The sequence below is a fragment of the Dendronephthya gigantea genome, unplaced genomic scaffold (genome assembly GCF_004324835.1).
Source record: "Dendronephthya gigantea isolate DGI-Jeju-01 unplaced genomic scaffold, DenGig_1.0 000019F, whole genome shotgun sequence".
NCBI lineage: Eukaryota > Metazoa > Cnidaria > Anthozoa > Malacalcyonacea > Nephtheidae > Dendronephthya > Dendronephthya gigantea.
Genome location: NW_021163029.1, coordinates 1,009,119 through 1,030,761, shown reverse-complemented (window position 1 = coordinate 1,030,761; position 21,643 = coordinate 1,009,119). Strand labels below are relative to the sequence as shown.

Below are 21,643 nucleotides of genomic sequence, written 5' to 3'. Positions count from 1 at the left end.
TCCCCAATTTCGTCGTCGCTAAGCTCGCCAAATTTTTTGTTTGTTTCCGAATTAATTGCTGCCATTTTGCTAATGCCGTGGCGTTGTTGCTGTGTAAAATTCACTCACGTGGTACAAATCAACCAATCAGAACGTAAGTTTACAAAAAATAAATAATAATGCTATTCAGTTTAAGCTGGTTTTCTAATAACGATATTTTTCGCGCAAAGCGACTTCATTCTTTTGTATTTGGGCAATTTGTTCCAGATGGTTGCACGGTTGAGAGCTCTGAAGCAAAACAATCGATTTGCAAAAAGATCTCTGCTAACGTTCTTTCTGAATAACTTTGTTTTAAATTTTTTGGTGTATTAAGTATAGCAGCATTAAAATTGGGAAGGGGTTGATTGTTCAACGTTAGTTACTGTATATAGTTATTCTATACGGTTTACTTAAATTGGCGAGAAAAAATCACTTTTCACGCGATGTGAATCATATCATAGACTGGCGCAATAGGAGTGGCCAGGGTTTTTCGCAATGCAAATTGCCTTTTTATAAGGTCATTGCTGTCATTGGTTTATGGTTAGTTTCACGACAGCAAATGAAATGTAAACTTTAATAAACTTTAATACGAGACACAAGTGAGAAAAAAAGACTGAAATACTGCACCGCATATATGTGTGCTTTGTGTTCTTCTTCTTGAAGTTATATGATTAATATAGGTGAATAAATCTATCTAAAAAACTTTAAAAAGTGCTGTATAATAGGTGTATTTTACAAGTTTGACACTAGAAACTAGTTCACGGTACTGAAAACTGTTTCGAATGTTCATTGTGATTTCACTGATTTGTTAAATCAAATTTCAACTTCGTTTTTCCAAATATTACCATATCATCATATCCTAAATATTAGTTAACTGTACTAACTTACTGTACTGACTTACGTACAGACTTACAAGATTATATTTATAATATACTGCCAAAATATCAGCTACTTTTAGATGATTACATGGGAATTACTCTACTGTTACTTGTATACATCTTAGAATTGATAGCCTTGTAACCAAGGATTTTCGACTTGTGGTTCCATCTGGTGGACGTTCTGTCTTGGAAATGTCGATGTGTTCATGCATGTTGATGGAATATTTTGCCGTTGATGTGAGTTGTATACGAAAGGCACCTAACAAAGATATTTCAAGAAAATTATAAATAGTTCAAAATCTTATACAAGGATGCCAGATTACTGAAAAAACAAGCCTTCAAACATTGTTGTCGTCGGCTCTTTGATTTCTTTGTTTGAAACAAAGAAAACAACGATTATGCATGGTAATAATATTTGGCTAATTTGTTCAGTAATCTGGCAACCCTGATCATATAATTATTGGGCAATTGTAATGATGTCGTCGTATCATTCTATGCATGATGTTGGGTCTTATTTTTGTTTTCCTTTATTAACCAACGGTATATCAGTTTGCTCATATCTGAGTCCTGAGATGGTGGTGTTTCTTGCAATCTGATTGGTTAAAAATAGTGTGACTAATTTCCAAATCGCACCATTTTTGAGTATTAATCACATCATTTGTAAGCCAATTAGATTGAAGCTCTGCACCACAATAACCAATGAGATTTAGCATTTCAGTTATAACTATCCAATCAAATTACTGGGGAAAATGGCAAAGAATTATTATTTTGTATTTTTAAATGCCCCGCAAAATTTCTCGACAAAAATAGATGAAAATTAATTACATTTTACACCGTTTTCGGTTCTTTCAACCAATAAATCGCTTTGAATTTGTTTACTTTTTGTATGATTTTAAAATGAATATAATAAAGGGGAAATTGCACTTCGTGTCGTGCAATTTTGGTGTGAAATCAAATTTGTGATTACAAATTTTGTAATCACGCGTTTGATTTTACACTAAATTGCACTCCACACAGTGCAATTACCATTAATTATTCCACTACTCTTGGAAGTATGCTATAATTCGTACTGTTTCATTGATTTCAAAATGAATAGAATAGATATTGAAAATATAGGCAGTATAGGTCTACATAGACAAACATGCATGACACAAACGAAAGAATATCCTGTATTCATTATTTACCATGCATCATTCTAATGCGGGCAAAAGTTGTTTGACTTCGCTGACGCATGCCAGTTATAGCTGAACATGGATAGATATGTATGTATGCAGGTGATAGATGTCGTATGTATATAAGGATTCTTATATATTTTATGGTAACAGATTGGGCAGAGTGTCTCAGTGTCCGGCTTTTTCCGGTAGTTTCTGTGATATTTACTTGCAGCGATGTCGAAGATATATTTACCTGTGCACGAGATAGTTTAGGAGAACACATAGCATAACTTTGCCCAACTTTAGCGGCATTCTGCAAATCGCTCTCTTTGATCATATCTTGTAAATTCTTAATATACCAGATCGCTTTCCTTAGTATCTGTAACTTAGGCAACTTCCTGTTGCATGGTTCGATCATCAGATGCTTGCGCAACTCGTAGAATCCATCACTAATCAGACGAACGCGTTTTCTTTCACGTTCGTTGCGCTTTGAAATTGTTCCCTTACCTCGTTTACCTGTAAAATATCATAGGATTTATTTGACATCCCTTTAGACAACAGTTTGGTAAGGTCGGCGTTAGATCATATCGAACTAACGTACATGACGTCATAAAATTTTCAATAGCCCTAACACTAACCGTAATTAAGGTAAAGCCAGAGATACTATTACATAAGTATATGATCACTACTATACTGGGTATGAGGGTAACAGACATTTACACTTTCGTGTACATTTATAAATGTATAAATGTATCATCATTCATCGCCATTTTTATTTTATTATTTTTATGAACCAGCTCTAGAAAGACTTCATGTAAGACTTCTGTTATTATACTTCCGTTATTGCAAAATTTATGACGTCATGTACGTTAGTTCGATATGATCTAACGCCGACCGTTTGGTAATAGCTACAACAGTATGACAATATACCCTTCCATTATAACCCGGTTTTCCACTAGCGATATTCTTCGTGCGAATCGACATTTTATACTTTTGTTCTAGAGCTCTCAACTGCAACCATCTGGAACAAATTGCTCAAATACAAAGGAACAAAGTCGCTTAGTGCGAAAAATATCGCTAGTGGAAAACGGGCTTTATACATGACACACAGAAGAATATTTGTTCATTATTGGCTCCTAAGGCCCACTATTGGTCGAGTGTGTCAGAGAGGAATTATTTGCTATTTTGCAGCCGATTATAGAAGGTAAATATACTGGATAAAATTTTGGTGAGGTGATCTTCGAGGTGATCTTGGAAAGGATTTACATGCATGAGCATGCATACTAAAGATGCAACTGTTCATGTACTGTATTGAATCTCTCATCGTGATCTGTATCATTAGCATGATTGATCATGCAGGCATTATACAATACGACGCCCTTGCAAGGCGTGTACTATAAAAGAAAAAAATGACAAAAAGTATCATTTTAGAATGGGGTGACTGGTTTAATTTGTGTTGTTTTGCCTTCAAAATAACGCCACGTTACCCCAAATACCAAAAAGACAAGGGTTTATGAAAAAGGTTCGGAATATGTGTGCTCGCAAAAATTCCATACACTGCATAATTGTGGTAAGTGTTACTTAAAACCTGATGTAGACGACAAGCTGTTTTAAATTAGAATCGGCAGGAAAACGCCTCTGCTGATTCCCCATTGTTTGAACAACTCACTATCACAATCATGATCATCAATCATAAATGCTCTGAGAAAGAAAAGGAATGCTATTATGCCGATAGTCGTTACATTGTATGTCGTATATTAATTTATAGATTAATTTTAATGTAAGGCTCACACGCCTACGTTTTTTAGCTCTATATGAACCCTTATCTGTGCATTGTATCGACCGCATTAAAATCTGAGAACACATTTAATAATGTTCGCCGGCAAAAACATATTTTTGTCCGACAATGGCCTCAATCTATCGTACATATATGAAAATTAAGTTAAAGAAAATCGCATCAATACGTCATCTTTCGCCATCGTGAACGTTATACAACCGGCATTTTATAAAAATAAACTTTCGGTGCACTATTTTACGAAGCGCTCTTGTTTTATACTGGCCGGCATAACATGTTAAGTCAAAAACACAAAGGTTAAATCAGAAGTTAAATCAGTTAAAGACTAAATCAGATTATTGTTTTCGATTAGTGTTATATACGATGCAACTTGTTATTAAATCGAATTAACTTAACAATTGATCGATTAGTTTTACAACACAATCGATACATAACATAAAAAGCAAAGAGTTGGTATACTGTATACGATCTGAACTATTTGCAGTCTCTGTATATTTCAGCGACTAACAATATCCGGGGCTTTATCATGTTAATTGGGATTTCACCATATCAAGAGCAGTGCGCTTTTTGTCGTACATGTTTGTATACACAATGAATTGAGACTGTGACGTTATATAGAACTCTTAAAACACTCGACTCTTCAATATTGGCGGAAAAAAATCAAAGTTCGCTTCCCTTTTCGATGTTGGATCACCACGTGCACTGGGTGCGGTAACTTTAACCCGTATAAATGCCTATTTCACTTAGCATATTAAAAACTTGATACGTTCATAAACATTGGCCCATTGCTTTGCAAAGCTTACTCGCGCGGCGTAAATCGCGAAATTATTGAAGATGGTCACGTCCGGGATGGGAAATTTTCAAAGCGATAAAATGAAGTATTGCCTTAATGCGTGTCTATAGGATGGATATACAGTTATAATGCAAACTCACTTCTCACTACTCTGGCTTATCACACCCAAATTACTATGGCATTTAGCGTGCATGTGCTGATTTTCAACACAAATAAAACATAAATCTTTTCTGCATGAGTATATAACAAGCACACTGACAAGACTTAGCAAACACAAAAATGCATGTCTACAGATTGAACTACAAAATTACCCGTTTCATTTTACCTCGTCTATATCTGCAAGCAGTCTTCTCGTGCCAGTCTTCTTCACGATCTGCTCCATTGCCGAGCACTTTCTCTGCTTTCGATTCGGAAAAGCTATCCTGATTGATCAACGGCTTGATTTCTCCTGGAAAACTGGTTGTATTTACAGTCTTGTCCACAATATATGGTGGCGAACTGTCGTCTGAACTAAGTTCTGAATTTGAATACCCACTCTCACCACATGTGGATGAATCGCTATCGACGCCATGTTCGTAATGTTTCAAAGTCAACATTCCTAGTCCGCGATCAATGCAAAAATTAGGTTCCGGCATTTGGTACATTTGGTCGAATTAAGCAAGTACAGAATCGAAAGATACTGTACAAAACGGAGCTGTAGACTCCATTCGTGTGCCTTGTGTCTTAAAAATGAGATTGTTCGCTCGTCTCGCTGTTTGATTTTCATTTTGAACACCCAGTGAGATTTAATTAAATCTCGCCGCGCCGCGCTAAAATTAACAATAGCTACGCAAGGAACAATGAGAGGTTTCTTTACCATTTTGAATGCATTTTCGGCATGAATTATTTGCAGTATGCACAATTTTAGTCTTTAACAGATATAAATGAAACGGTGGCTTTTGTATTGTTGTGATGTTGTAGCAACGTTATTTATAAACCATTTTCAACCGAATCACTGTGACGTTCACATTCTGTTACCAACAATATGATGCCAAACGACCTGTTGCCACGTATTTGTAAGACAGATAGACACAGGGTTTTGCACACGTACGTTGCAATTCGACATTTTTTTACACTTATTTAGTTTAACCTGATGAGGAGTGGGGATAGAGCACAGGCGATTGCAGATACAAAATGAGTCCTTTCTTGGGACCAATACACTTATGGTATCAACCGTTTTCCAAATGTAAACCTGCTTGTTATTAACGGATCATATTTACTTTTAACCTCTCTTTATACACGATCGAATTATGTATTTCCCCCTGCCGTGGAATACTAATACATAAGTGCTCTAATTTGCATATTCTGTTTAAGGCCGGTTTTCGCATGTCATGATTTATCGAAATTCCCATGTGTTAATTCGTTGTTATTCGCATTCCGACGTAGAAAAACAGAATTTCAACAAATGACAACTTATCAATTACGACGAATTGCAACAAACTTTGAGATATAAGAGACAGATTTTACAGTTTGTTTAGACTAAATTGGTTTGTTTTCTATCACGTGATTGCTTTTATATTCACAACATAATACATTCTCCCACTATTCCATGCTGAAATCTAGACGAAAGGCCGTTCTTCGAAACTATCACAGCGAGCTATTTTGGAGAAAGTGCCCCTCTCCATGCTCGAGGGTTACGATCGACGATCATAAAAGAGTAAATTCTAAATGTATTTTTAGTGCATGTTACACAGCATGTATGTACATGATTGTGTTATAATCTTAACATGTTCATTAACTCCAGACAACCAATATATACAAAATAAATGCTCGGCGGAAATAAGCAAGGGACTTCTTGTAACGATATTAGAGAAACCATGTCATAGTTTTGTGGAAAATTGATTCAATCGGATATAAAAATAAAGAATAGGAAATTGTCGGCAGAGGAGCACATGCGCTGATTGTAGAATTTTCAAAAGGGTAGCCGTTTTAAGGGATGGCGTCTGATACAGAGGGTTAGGGGGGAGGGTAAGGAAGGTACCGCTCTCTAAATGGGTTTGAATACAAGTTTGGGGGGATTTCCTTACAAAATAATTTTTCCTCTTTTATCAATCAATAAATATTTAAATCAGATACCAGCACACCGTAAATTTTAAAATGCGTTTATTTTGATAATTATTTCCTGGCCATTTGCATTAAAATGGATCTATTTAACTGTTTTATTAAAGTTACTATTGACTTCGTGATTACCTCCCACAGCACCAAGCTTGGGACAGCAACATTGAAGAACCAACAAGCAAGTAAAGAATTCTAAAAAAAATTGCCACAATATGACATTATAAATGCGGACGTGAATGAAGAAAACCAAACTGATATATTAAAGTTGTTTACTCGTAGAAACTGCTGGATGGGGCTGAGCAGGGTAGAGTTATCAACCTCTATAGCAAAAGCACTAAGCAGCATTCCTGATCGGGTTGCATAAAAAGGCAAGGAAAAACGAAAATGGATTGATGAATGTAAATTAGGATTAATCAGGAAAATCTTTCTGCCGGTTCATAAATATATTCGTACTGTTTTTGCAGAATGCACGTGTTGCAGGGTCTTAGTGTTGCCCGTTGGCAGCTAAGAAAGTGCGTTTCAGAACAATTTCGGTGCGTTTTCTAAAATGCAATGAGCTGGGAAAAGTATATGATTGAGTGACTATATCAGCTATAATACCCTTAGTTCGTCATCAGGTGAAATCTCAAATTCATCTTCTTGCAACAAAGCTTTTTAGGCATTATTCGTCAAACTTTAAAGCGCGAAATTCAACTTACCATTTTAGAAAATTGGCAAAAATATCTATTCAAAAACGCTGTCGAACTCTTTGGATTCGCCTTTTCCCTCAACAATCACAGTGGTGGGTGCGTAAGGATGGTCGGTCTGTTGCAAATAGAACTATATAAAAAATAAATACCAGGTTGAACATTTCTTGGTTTTGCATGACTTGAATTTTGTCAACATTTAAGCGAGCGTTCAGCGTGAGACACCCAGAGCCATCGTTTTCTCGCCAGAGGAATCGCGGGCTCGGGGAACGAGTTGCACTTGTGGCAAGTCAAAATCAAAATTCATTCTGTTGCACTCACAAATAACCCGATTTTCGTAAGTTTGTATGATTTGGTAGCTATCATCCTTCAAACACCATTTTCTTAGAGTTTTGAGAATTTGACGTTTTTGAAAAAAAGCATGCTTACACTTGAAAAGCTTAGTACTGATAGGGATAACCTGTGGAGACCCTCATTAATGTTATAAGTATGATAAAATATAATAATGACATGATAAAAAAAGGGATTTTGTAACCGTTCCTCAAATTTTATGGTAGATTGAATTAAGCGTCTTGTTTATATTTAAACTATAACTGGTTTAACCGTCTAAAACTTACGTGAGCCATTGGCAAGGCATTCTTCTTCTCATCTTCACTAGCACGTGATCCAATCCATACGAAAACATGATTACCCTGATCAACAACAAAAGCTTAAAAACAAAAAATATAATTGTAAAAAAAATGCTCTTGAATCTATAATAGTAGACTTTAAATAAGTCAATTAACATACCATCTTCAGAGCGAAGATCGTCTTTCCTTAAATCTCCGGAAGAAACCAACTGTATATGAAGTTTACCACTGTCATCTGAAACTCTGAAATGTAGACAGCATAAGCTAATAAGTTGACGAGAAAAAGATTACTAGTAATCTATAGTCTAGCTGCATGACTACACGGATGAGATTTCGTAAAAAAACAAAGCGACCGCTATAAAACTACAATCATTTTGGTATAGCCAAATTACTGGTTTATAACATAAACCCAGATCCCCGCGCCCCTTTTCAATCTTGTGTCCCAAAAAGACAAACATTTTGTTCGCAAACGTGTTTAGATTTGAAATCTAAAATCGATTTACAAAGATGTATGACAATCATAATATAGATTTTTGCAACATTTGAAATGATTATATATAGCTATATAGAACTAATTGATATTTCTTAATTAGTTAGTCAAAATTAAAACTTACTTGTACATTTTTTTCTCTGCTGGGCCGTCGACAACATCCTATTAACATGACAATTATAGAAATATGTAGTAGAGCAATGATTCCTTGTTTAATTCCCCTGAGGAATACAAAAAATGTCTATTTCTTATATAACACAATGCGGTTCAAAACAGTATGTACTTTGATTAGACTGCGTGCGCATTGACGTCCAACACACTATTTTTCACCACAAAGACCATATACCGAATTCCCATGCAGTAACAAACTGTTAGTTTAGAGCAATTAATTTAACAGCCAATGTTAATATTTTAGACTAAATTTGACACCAATTTGAACTTAATTTAAGGCGAACAATGTCGTTAAAGTGAAATGCTGCATGTTTTTCGCAAAGTTCCTACTTAGGTCTCAAAAATGGTATGTTTCTGCCTTCATTCCCAAAAATCTATATAAGAATTTTTGATAAACGCTTTTCATTCTGTCGCTAAGGAGCGCGTAAATAGCTACATAAAATTACCCTGTCTTTCTTCTTTCTTGGTTTGCCACCGGTTGGTAATTTAGTATTGAAGGGGTTTTTCGGCGAGATTCTGTCTTCCTCTAAGAAAATGAAAACAATGAAAATGAGTACACCGTTAACACTACGGGGATTAACATGGCTTGAACAAGATGTAGTCCTTTATAGATGTAGTATTTAAATTTTATGGTCCAACAGAGACAAGTGGCCCAGACCTGACCAGGTGCACGAGTTTTGTAATCCCACCAAAATCAGATTTAAAACGTAAATCTGTTTGGTTAATTTGGATCGGAATCTAATTGCATAACCCAGTGACAGAGGCGAAGCTAGACGCCAGTCAGTGTGGGTGTCCTACTGATTTCTTTTAAAACCGATGGTTAATAGCATGAATATACGAATATACACTCCCGACCCCAATTAGCCACGCCGCTGCCCACTGTAATTATTTGCAATATATGTCCAGCTGATCTGAGTATAAAAATCAAAAAATCAGAAGCCAGATCGTCGACAAAACTGAATTATCATTTCCTTAATTCATATGACTTCGGCACTTGAAAATTTTAAGTAGTTATATTAATGCGGAAAAACGTTTACTTTTCACTTGACTGTTAAAAATAAAAAATATAATTTTTCGCCTTTAATATTAATAACAGAAAGAACGGGAAAAACTACTCCAGGCGAATGATAACTCAATCGTTTTGAGGCGTCTCATGACGTCATGATTCATTATCAGAATTCGATTGACTAAGAAATTTACCCAGTGTTTCCACCTTTGGACGTCCATTTCTGTCAGACTAAAGAATGGTAAGAAGCTTATTTTAATAAAATTCACGGACAATCATCATATATACAGTTTGTTGCTGTACACAAAGTCGGAGACCCCAAAAAATAGTCAGTTCAAACTTAATATGTGCTTTACAATATTCTCAATGAATACAATGGCAAAAGAGTCAAGTTTGATGAAAAATAAACAACATTTACCTTCAAATTTTGTACGTATTGCAAGGCAGCAAAACGTTCATCCTTATTTGAAGTTTTACCATTCCACTAAACAACAAACATATATGTATATCACAACAGAATAGACTGAAAGTTTAAAGATTAAATTCGAATACAATTGAGTGAGATGATAAATCATACTGTTACAGAAGACCTAATATTTTTGTATTTTACTTCACGTGGCGTCCCAATTCCTCGGTTTCAGACACAGTAATCAGAGTGAGACGCTCACTGTACGTTTAGCTTCGTGTTTGGAAGATAATATATGCAAATTCGAATTATTTTCCCTGTCAACAATTCAAGAATTCTGAGAAAGACCTAATGACTGACTGCATTGGAATGTACTTATAAGTGGGGGATGCAATGTTAATACCTGAAACAGTTCTAAACCAGCGTCAAAAATGAACACGTCATCAGAATCCAAAGATTCTTGAAAGCAAGCTACTTCCTTGACCACAACTGATCCCTAAAACGAATTAAATAAGTCTATGTTTGAGGTCATTCATTTGCCAAACAATCTGTAAAGGTTAGTATTGCCAAAAGTTCGTTTGGAAAACGAGAGTAATTGCTATTCTTTAGATACTGCGGTGTCGTCGCAGCAACATATTATGGTACAACCGCAGTGTTTAGGTCCCGACGCAAAGCGGGTAGTTTGAACGCGCTGTGGACATTAGAAAGATATAAATCAGGTAATATACGACGCCACTGGTGTTACCTTGCAATAGAATGCGGTATTGTGGGTGGTTTTGTACGAATTACATATGGAACATCGGCAGCACGTTACCCTCGTCTGGAATAGAATAAACCGATCATCAGCGAGTCCCTTTCCACTCGTTCAACTCAAAGATGATGAAGCATGTATGAATTATGCATGTGATAACGAATGATGCAGTGAATTCCTGGTTGCATACATTATAGTTTGTAGATTTAGTCCAGGAAGCCTTTGAAAGCGTACGACAGATAAGACGAGTTCAACAACGATTCCTTCATTGCGATTAAAGTACTTGTGTTTAATGATACAGAAGACACATCTGAACAATGATAAGCGAACGTACAGAACATGAAGGTGCTGTTCTAATTCCATTAGAACAGCATTTTAGAACAGCACAAGGAAGCTTGAGAATACATAATGGCATAGCTTGTTGGAATGTTGACTTTGCATGTTTCATCGAACTGAATGAAAAACAAATGATAAGAAAGTACGTCTGGATGGATGGCTATTTATCAACTTCAACAATAACAAGAATCCCCCAACGGCCCAATTACATGTGTCTCTATTGTTAGTTCCAAGATTAGTTCCAGTTTATACTGAAGGGAACGCGAGGCAGCCTGGGAAATCCCTTTAAGCACAACTTAAGCACCCTTTCGGGGGATAAACTTAACTCGGAGTTGCTCAATCGCTAGGTATGCACTTGAATTAATGATATAGCAAGGACTATCTATACGAGAGGCAATAGACCACAGAGAAATGGATGAAATCCCCATGCGAACGACCAAGGTATTTCACACCATTGTTAAGGACCACATTTGAGCAGCAAGAGTTTACATGCGAACGATGACAGATCGACATAGGCAATTTATGGTTGCGCCATCTTGGTTGTCTTTTTTGTATTCCATTAAGGCATTAAACATCCAATAATACAATAAATATAATACAATGAATATGACAAGCAGTCACAAAGTAAAAATAAAAGAAGTAAAACAACTCGGATATTGAAAATCTGATGTAAACTTTGTATAGGATCAACCAAAATAGCGTCAAATGAATGATTAATTGTTGGCGTCATATACAAACGAACACAGCGTATATGCATCATAACACCGTTTGTATCATAACAGCGCTTTTAAACGTACAAATGTTGTTTCAGCAATACAAGACATGCTTTACCATTCCGTGGTAAACATGATAACATGATGCTAAAGCTACTTCCTCATCGCTGCCGCTTGCAACAATTAGGGAGCTTTAGCAGTAGCACAGAATACCTATCAGAAGTAGAACTCCGGTACTTTTTTCGTAAGTGTGATTCGTCATGATTCGTCACTTAGCAAGTGCATTTTTTTGAGGCAGTCACCCCCCCTGCCAATACAAAATATGGTTTGATTTTAGACATTAGCAGGGGGGTGACTACCTCAAAAAAATGCACTTGCTAAGTGACGAATCGTGACGAATCACATACGAAAAAATAGTATAGAGTTATTCTTCTGATAGGTATTCTGTGGCAGTAGGGAGCTTTAGCAGTGACTACGAGTACGACTACGAGTACGAGATTCGTCATTCTCGCGCGTTTTTTGATAAATTTCGTACTCAAAAGCCCAACGACTACGAGTTTTGGTTGATGGCGCAAGCAAACAACGCGCGAGAATGACAGCCTCGTACCCAGGCGCTTTATTGGAAAACATAAATGCTGCATTCAGTGTAATATAGAGATCTGTGGCTGAGATGTGCGAGCGCGCAGAGGTGCTTGGGGAGGACGCGGCAAATGAAGCTCGCTCTCCCGTCGCGTCCTCCCCAAGCACCCCTGCGCGCTCGCACATCTCAGCCACAGATCTCTATATTACGCTGAATGCAGCCTTTATGTTTTCCAATAAAGCGCCTGGGTACGAGGCTGCAAGAATGACGAATCTCGTACTCGTAGTCGTACTCGTAGTCACTGCTAAAGCTCCCTAGTGACTACGAGTACCTTGTAGTCGCAGAGGTTTTGAGTACAAGTTTTTCGATAAATTTCGTACTTGAAAGCCCAAAGATTCCGAGTTTTAGCTGATGGCGTAAGCAAACAACGCGCGAGAATGACGAATCTCCTACTCGTAGTCGTAGTCGCTGCTTTATAAAGCTTCCTAATAGCTTGTTCTGAGCCGCGTAAACCAAAGCGTCGCGTACCTATATTAATCGCGTACCTATACGCATCATGCACAAATAATGTTTCCTGCCACATCGACATAAGAATGTTCAAAACACTGCTTCATATAGTTCACAGCCAGGTCTCATGCTACAAAGTGCCGGATAAATTGTTCTGCGACCATTATGCATGTTTACCAAAAAGTATAAAAAAACATTGAATTATTCCGAATATATTGAATCCACAAAAGGATCACCACTCCTTTAATATGCCTCCCCCCATTCTTATTTGTCATAATGTCAAATATTATTTATCAAACAACGCACCAGTGTGCGTACTCCAGTTAGTGGTTTGTTAATTAAACTCACTATAAAACTACATTAGTGAAAAATATTTCGCTTTACAACTCTCTCGTCCATTAAGTAGCTACCTTGCAACACCCACCTTTTCACGCCTAAATTGGAAAAGTCTTGGTGTATACTTCGTCGGCTCAACATGGCGGAAACCGGTTTCAGCACTGCAATTAAATGGAAGTTTAGAAGTCAGTAAAAATACTGCACTAAATATACTTAAATTTGGATTAATTTAACAAGTTCCAAATGGCATCCTTACTATCCACTATAAGTTTCTGGTGTACCAAAAGGCTGCGCTCTCGTCTACCCCTGGATTTGTTTCAATTCAATCCGCTTCTTTTTTTAACTGGGAATTTTATTTGTTGAAACTTGAAACGTTTTGTGAATTTTCCGTACCACTATCCCAGCAAATCTAGTTACCAGGACTAAATGCATAGTGTGAAATAGGTCGTTAAACCGAAGCTTATAACTCACCCTCCTTTCAATACTGTAATTTCCTTGAAGTAACTCCTGAACATTTGACTTTCATGCTGTTGTACTTCGCGATGTTGTACCGGCTTGTCGTCTAACTAAAAAATTAAATATTTGGTTTGGTAAGAAAATAATGAATATTATTTATATCTTTGTCTTTGATCTGTACACGTCCGTCAAGGGCACAAGTGGGACTCACTTTTCTCAAGTTTCAGCATACACAAGGATGGGGGGTAAGGTGAAAAGTGCAACCATCCAGCTTAAAAAAGTACAATCGTCTAGTGAAATCATCTTGAAAGAGAAAACACGACGAAACGAAGTTCAACAAACGATGTTTTGTGAACATTTTCTTGCATGCGTCGCAACAGAAGTGCCTTTTTACAAAACTGCCCCCTTTGCCCTTGCCCTCGCATCGTCCCAGCACCCCTGATCATATGGCTTTCGTAAATTTAATTGGATATCACCAGAAATATGTATCTCGGGATTCCCTGGTTGAACAGATAAAGAGTTTGGTTAAATTTGCGAAATCACTTACAAATATGTCCAGTTCAACAGTTTTATAAGCTGCAGCTCCATATTCATCCTGAGTGGAATATTTACCAATCCAGAAATGTAAATCATACAACAGTTCCTGTCGAAAAAATGAAATGCATAAACCAATAATATATTTAATTGATTGGGCAAAATTAAACCTTTTGACTATCTGAGGGAACGCAAAGAGCATGAGAGATTTGTTCTCTGCATATGTGTAAAAGGAAGCATTATTCAACCATATATGCAAATAAACTCATAGTAAAACTGGCTATATATTATAGTCATTTGCACACGTTTTTTAGTGGGGGAGCCAGTGGCGTATAGCCAGCCTGATGATTTTGTCCCACTATGTAAATTTCAAGTTATTATATTTAATCATGCCTTTAGAAATTTACTGTTTTCATAGTCAATGAACACCAAAATATTAGCGTAGCGGGATCCAAAGAGACAATAAACTAATATACATTTTATAATAAACCTTCAGTCTCATCAAATTATACATGGGGAGTGGGGGGGTTAAGAATTGAGCATACATCAGTGTTTGGTTTCTTGTAGGTTCTCAATATGATATAGGAATCGCCGCTGAAGAACTTTCCATAATCTTCCTTGGGCCAATGAGTAACCTGCAGGGAGAAAGGTACATCAAAATCATATTATCATGACTAGGGAAAATGTCAAATGACTTTTGCGGTTTTGCCTATATGTGGCTATGACGTATAGGATTCACATTCCATGCAAAATGAAATAATTCATCACAAACATTTATATTGCATATTATTAATTATTTATCATAATCATATTACTTTAAATTTGACAATTCGCCAAATTTGAATCCCAGGCCTTTGACCAGCGTTTTCCCATGCTTTTTCTGTTGCAGCAGAGGCTTTTTTCACCTGTGGTGAGAGAAAATAGGAATTAAAAGAAATGCCAAAAACAAAGGTGTGGTACTTCTGGACTAAAAGATGAACTAAATTGCCATGATAAACAACGAGGGGGGACTTTGAAGTTTTCTATAAAATACAACCAACCAGATAAGCATTAGACTGAAGTATGGGTTCCTTCAGTTCTCCAGCAGAGACAAAACGGGGGGTGTCCATTTAAAGGATTGCAAGGCAATTCGTAATCAAGGACATGTTTACACCAGTCCGGTTATCCGTGATTCAACGAAGCGTAAGATCATTTTGAAGTAATAAAACCAAACAAGAAAAGGCTATTTTTGGGATGACCACACGACATGCAGCCAGAAACATGGTTTTCGATACCTCGAAGGCTCGAAGTCGTTTTACGCTTCGCTTAATATCGCCTGAGCGGGATCATGTTTAATCCATATAAATCAGCTTTAAAGACGACGCTAGAAAGGCAGCCAACAAGCTATAGCACAATCGCGTTTGCGGAAAACATTCAGACACCGAATCATCTAACATTAATAAACACGAGACCAAATTTTAAGAAAGCGCTCCCTCGCCGCCATCGCATCTTTCTGGCGTCATGAACGGAAGGCTTAAAATCTACTGTTTGGCTTATCCGTTTAGTTTCACGAAGCAAATAACACATGCAAACGGTAGCTTTCAAACTCAGTAAACTTCTTGCAGTAGTTGGTATTTGGTGTACATAAAACAACACGCTGATTGTCGGAAATCTATAACATGCTTGTAGCTAACATCACAGCGACTATATTAGTGTGCATTCAAAATATTGCATAGTTTGTGCAGAAGTAATGATCAAGTTCGCATTATTGAATTTTGAAAAAGTTGTCCTTAAAACCCGTGTATTGCTATATAGCCTACAAAGATATAAACCTAAATAATATGTAACAGTGAGAGAACAATTGAGGTATTTCGGCAAAATGATGAATAGTAAACTGTATATATATTTTCCTAAAATATCCGTGTTGGTTATTCCATATCTCAAGACCTAATGTTTTCAACCGTAGTTGAATGTCACCTCAATCCCTCTGCACGATGCTTTGATATAGGCAGTGTTGAAAATCCGTAGAAACTAGAAAGTCCCTGCATGCAGCAACCAGCCGTTTCTTAACGCAGCGGTCCGAGGAATTACTAAATCGCCTATTGTCAGAATTTGTATGCCCTAGCACTTAAAGACTCAACACAAATGCAATTAATTAATGAGCAAGCACAATGGTATAAAATTTGATGCCTGAATTATTACACTATTCCACGCTTATTTTCGTTTGCCTAAGACTAAGTGGCTGGGTATTAAAATCTAACAGTAGGTGGCTGTACTGAGTAGTTTTAATGATTTAGAATACCATGTGATCCCCTCAAAGCATGAAACCTTCACAAGCCTTTTAAGGATCTTCTTCGACGAAAAATAATTGCATTTTAATATATATAGACAGACAAGTTATTATTCATGTCTAAGATAAAGAGTAAACAATAGGAGGCAAAAATATACACTAATAATAAAAGTTATCTATTAATTAATCGAGCTGCTGTGAAAAAATTTGTTTCGATTTAAATGTTGCGCCTTTCCGCAATAGCCCCATGCAGGACTAAGGAATTATACAAGTTTTACGGACACGTTTCGCTGCCTTGTGTTCACCTGCCACCTGTCAACAGACAAGCAACCCCACACTTGAGCCCTGTTTTTGGCTGCGAAATGTATTATATAGCCTATAAGTATATATATAAAATAAATGGGTAGGATATTATAGGATCTTAAATTTCGAAATGGCTCATTTAACTCTTTCTTTTGAAAAAAATATGGCTTCGGCACTTGCAAGGGGCGGCGTATAGATTAATGTTGCTCCAAGTTCAGGCTTTACAGAACTTGCAACTAACGCTTGTCGCTCTAAATTGATCCCACCGGGAGTAAATTCGGCGCACGAATGGTTGGACGACTGAAACAGGCCTCTCACCAAGCGCATATGGTTCAACACAATGACATCATATAACGGCATGTTGGCTCAAGCAAATGTTGAAGCATGTTTTGGCAGTTTTGACTTCTTAGAATCGAAGATGCATGATAGTCGATAGATTCGATACATGCCAGCTGTCATTCATGCATGTATATATCATTTGCTTTCCTACAACAGTATATGCTTTGCTTGAATACACAGACGAAACTGTGTGCGAAGCCGTGCTGTTTGTCATGAACTTTATACATGCTGTTCAGAGGAAAGATATTCTTGAGCTCAGGTTGCAGTAAATAACCTCACAACACAGACGGAAAACGAACGTCCTCGTTTTTAGTTACCGATATTTTCAAACTTTTTAGTTTAACAGTTTGTCTAATAAGCAAATTGTGATACACCGAGACAAGCTAGCAGCCCTAAATGGCTAAATAACATTCATGTTGGAAGCTTCGCGACGGTTAATATATCTGACATTATAAGTCATAATTGCTGTTTACCCAGAAATGTGTGAGGAATTTCAATATTTAATCTGTTTTCCTACCTTCTTTTCCAGATCGGAGCCAAAGAGCGCCAAGTTTGAGTCCTTCCAGTCATACTTTTTTGCTTTAACTAAACCTGACATTTTCCCTAAACACCAAAGAAACAGACAGATGTTTTAAGCACCAACTGGCAGCTACAAGCTAGGCTTAGACAGGGCGTGAAGTGCATAGACGTGGAGCGTTTGTGTGCTTTGACAGAATAGTTTTCCGTATAAGGTAATAATAGCAGGATATTTGAGATCGCACGAACACAACTGTAATCTCATCAGTGATACCTAAGGTCGGGAAAGGTCAAATTGTTAATAACGACAAAGCGTATAAAATCATAGTTGAGCAGAGATTTTATCGAGTCGGGAATTCGGCAGGCTAATAAAGGTCTATGCTCTCTCTTTGCATGGATTTGTTCATGCCTCGGATTTACGCTCCCCCCGAATTTTGCCACCATTCGTCTGCTTCCTGGGCTGTTAGAATCGAGCAATGTAGCTAATGTTAGATATTGTATGATGATCTGAAATTTTTATTACTGTATATATTGTTTAGTTTGAATGGACTATCTAAATTGTAAAATATTCAACGAGAACGTCGATGTTTCAAGTATGATGTTGAGTTGAGAGAGTTGAAAGAATGAGTTGAGGAATAATTAAATATACAATAACCCATCTGTCGTGAATGTAGCAGGGTTCAAGCTGTCACGTGATGAAAATTAACTAATTAGGTGGATTAATTGAAACAACTGTAAACAAAATTATTTTAAAGATTATATTAGCATATTAGCATAAGACTATAAAAAGGCGAAGAAAATGAATAAAAAATAATAAGATTGGGAAAAATATGTAAATTGCAATGCATGTGTGCTGATGACAGACATTGTTAAAGGAACGCTTGTTGACGCCATGCAGATGAATGGGGATGATTTAAGATCTTGAAAAATTTGACATAGTCTATCCGTATAACGTTTTGGACCATGCCCGATTTTTTGTAGTATCGATGCAACTTCGGCGAGAGGTCTCCACTCTATGCGTCTCGTCTGTTTTCGCTTCGACATAAATCAAAAGCGCGTTGATTGCTGCCAGAGCAAATGATCACTGATATTCAACCTAATTTGCCTTATTTGTGCATCGTTACTCTTACGGGTTGTTTACTTATTTTTGAACAAAAGGCTCCGTTTTCATGGCAGGTTTACTGAACGGTTTAGGTTTAAAAATATTTACAGTAGAGATATATGAGGTTACGCAGTAACCAAGGTTAATATCGTAGGAACCGCACGCGGGCCGGGCACAATGGCAGCGAGGGGGCTGGGAGGAGGTGTATAACTCTGGAAAGGAGCGGATATAGCGAGGAATGAGCACGCAAGGAAGCCATTAGCGTAGTTAACACCAGCAAAAGAAGTAGTCCGTGAAGTAGTCCGTGTAGTATTTTCATAAAGCATTGTTACCTTTCAATATAATAATTGATATAAATGTCACTGTATATTAATTGTGAGTATTATACCATAAAATGCCGCATTGTGCGCGGAACATGTTGTATGCTGTATTAGTATCATATAATAAGAGTTTAAAATTTTAAAATGGAATTTTAACAAGAAAATTTTGCAACTTTAAATATGCTATAATTTTGACCATATAAAATCTGTATTCGGTAACGCAGTAAAAGCACAACGCGGATTGATGTTTGTGGCAGTTGTTTAGTTCAGTGGAATTTGCCAAAAATCTTATTCTTCTGTCATTTTTTTCCGCAAAAGCCTTAGCAAGGTCTCAAAGATCGACGTTATCTATTCTTTTGTTGTGAATATTAAGCATAAGTAGCGAAAAAGTAGCAAGAGCAAAAAAATTGCAATTCATTATGTTCCTATACAGAAGATATGACAGTGGACATATTACAGTCGTGCCAATAGAAACCTTCTGAAAAACGTTGACCAGCTCATCGGCCTAACTTGAAGGAACACATCTGAAAAATTCCCCAACAATTTGAAAAGTCCCTTAAAAAGTTCCTAACCTCCTGTTTTATTGACCAATCAGACTGTTCAAAAATAAAATATAAAATTTGTCTATCAAAACGCCTGTAAGAAATGGGTGACATGAACTTCAATGTTATGATTATATTTTGTAGCAAATGATTAAAAATATTGGCTATCGACGCTTTGCCATTGAGTCATTCCATGATATAAAGTTTTAGTTGTAGATAATCTTGACCCAGGATTTTCTTGGTTCGAAATAGCGAGGGGTCTGCATGACACCGCAGAAATTGGTGTTTAAGACGTTTCAACCCGAAAATCTAATCGCTGGTTCACAATTGTGCATTTCTGTATCGCCCTATCAAAGAGAAACCTTTTGAATATCTTAAAAAAGTTCAATTTTTCTTCTGAATACGCATTCTGCAATCTTTTGACAGCTCATCATACACATCTGACCGCTGTGAAATGGCCATTTTGAGGCTTAAAGTATACACAAGGTTATTAATTCAGACGATTCGTTTTTACCGTGAGCAAGCTTCAAATCTTTTGTGCAAGACATATTTTCTTGAATATTTATAAATCTTTTTCCTCACCAAGTTTGAAGTCTAAGTATCGAGAATTGCGGCTAAGCCTATACCAATTTCCGCGGTGTCGGTCTGCATGCATGCACGTCTGGTAGTAAATCCCGTGATAAATGTCTAGCAACAAATTCGATGTCGCCATTTTGGTTTACTTTGGCGTACATTTATCAAAGAAAACCATGAGAAAACTTGAATTTCATAGTCGCTTAACCCCCCAAGTTTTGCCAACATTTTGTTTACGTTTCTCTGCCTCTTTGTATTAAGGTTAAGAATATTTAGTTTGCTTGTTGAGTAAAACGATAGACTTGCTCTCTATTTTGAACTTAACCACCGTTTAAGCTAAACGGGCTTGATACAACCGGCCCCAGGTGAATATAACAAAACCGAATTTGTAAAATGGCGGCTAGCCGTTTTGTGGGCGTTTCTTACAAAGAAATAAGCTACTGACAAATGCAGTTCTTGTGTCAATTTACTTACTTGTGGAAAAATACCAAAACAATTATTCGCCTTAGGCTTAGGCTTTGACCGCTCGGTCATGCATTATCGGGGAATATTCATCCCCGATAATCACTTCGCCTTCGGCGAATAATTGTTAAATATTCTGTTATGCTAAGAAGATTTCTATTGAAAGTGAAATTGTTTTCAAAAGAAATTATAGCAGAATATATTAATATGGTCCCCTGAATTAACGCTCGATTGAATAACTAGCCCAAACAGACTGGTCGCCATGCGGCAACGCGACGCGAATTTTCCGGCAAAGGTTTTAAATTTCCAAAAGTAAATAAATTTTAACCTATGAGAATAATTTTATAGATTACTTAACGATAATGCATTTCTGCTGTGGTGTCCATAGATTTCACATTTTGCTGCCAGAATTGAATTTATATGCTCCTGAAAACGGAAAATTCGTGTCGCGTTGCCGCGTCGTGTTGTAGCATCGCGTCCGTTCTGTGTGGGTCTTAATTCGTCAGCTATCATCAGCAAATATACGACACGAATTCGCAGAATGACTGTTATCTATTATTATATATTAATAATATCTATTATTTACTGCCGTTAATAATCTATTATTATATATTAATATAATATCTATTATTTACTGCCGTTAATCATCTATTATTATATATTAATATAATATCTATTATTTACTGCCAAGTAAAGACTTTGGAAAAGGACTTACGCTCTCCTATTTTATTAAACTCAATTTTATCTGAAAGTGGAGATGTTACAAGATATCAGTTATACATGCAGAGAGCGATTGCACGTAGATTTTTAAAGTTATTTCGGGAAAATATTTTAAAGGCGTTAAAAATTTAGAATTCAAGGCAGGCAGTGTTTATCAATAA

The 21,643-nt window shown here is 36.7% G+C and overlaps 2 protein-coding genes across 2 annotated transcripts; both read right to left on the bottom strand.

Moving 5' to 3' along the window:
• Positions 1 to 635: 635 nt before the first annotated feature.
• Positions 636 to 5,375, bottom strand: LOC114521154 (achaete-scute homolog 2-like). Its single transcript, XM_028541568.1, has 3 exons — positions 4,964 to 5,375; positions 2,304 to 2,566; positions 636 to 1,155 (listed from the first exon to the last, which is right to left on the bottom strand). Exons 1-3 carry the CDS (start codon positions 5,280 to 5,282, stop codon positions 1,018 to 1,020), a joined length of 720 nt encoding a protein of 239 aa, XP_028397369.1. The 5' UTR covers positions 5,283 to 5,375; the 3' UTR covers positions 636 to 1,017.
• A 1,398-nt stretch (positions 5,376 to 6,773) lies between these two features.
• LOC114521144 (gelsolin-like protein 2) lies at positions 6,774 to 17,947 on the bottom strand. Its single transcript, XM_028541556.1, has 15 exons — positions 17,765 to 17,947; positions 15,152 to 15,241; positions 14,882 to 14,971; positions 14,350 to 14,445; positions 13,818 to 13,912; positions 13,435 to 13,507; positions 10,527 to 10,619; positions 10,136 to 10,201; positions 9,912 to 9,948; positions 9,158 to 9,237; positions 8,665 to 8,702; positions 8,211 to 8,293; positions 8,039 to 8,130; positions 7,434 to 7,554; positions 6,774 to 6,927 (listed from the first exon to the last, which is right to left on the bottom strand). Exons 1-14 carry the CDS (start codon positions 17,843 to 17,845, stop codon positions 7,459 to 7,461), a joined length of 1,110 nt encoding a protein of 369 aa, XP_028397357.1. The 5' UTR covers positions 17,846 to 17,947; the 3' UTR covers positions 6,774 to 6,927; positions 7,434 to 7,458.
• Between the last annotated feature and the right edge of the window lie 3,696 nt (positions 17,948 to 21,643).

Bases quoted from the DNA above. Each gene is read 5' to 3' on its own strand.
- LOC114521154 (XM_028541568.1), bottom strand. From the start codon at position 5,282: ATGTACCAAATGCCGGAACCTAATTTTTGCATTGATCGCGGACTAGGA. The intron at 2,567-4,963 runs GTAAAATGAAAC...GATATTTTACAG, and splicing joins TGCTTGCAGATATAGACGAG to GTAAACGAGGTAAGGGAACA. The intron at 1,156-2,303 runs GTAAATATATCT...TATCTTTGTTAG, and splicing joins CTAAACTATCTCGTGCACAG to GTGCCTTTCGTATACAACTC.
- LOC114521144 (XM_028541556.1), bottom strand. From the start codon at position 17,845: ATGTCAGGTTTAGTTAAAGCAAAAAAGTATGACTGGAAGGACTCAAAC. The intron at 14,972-15,151 runs GTAATATGATTA...TTCTCCCTGCAG, and splicing joins GGCGAATTGTCAAATTTAAA to GTTACTCATTGGCCCAAGGA. The intron at 10,620-13,434 runs GTGGGTGTTGCA...AATTCGTTTTAG, and splicing joins TCCAATTTAGGCGTGAAAAG to GGATCAGTTGTGGTCAAGGA.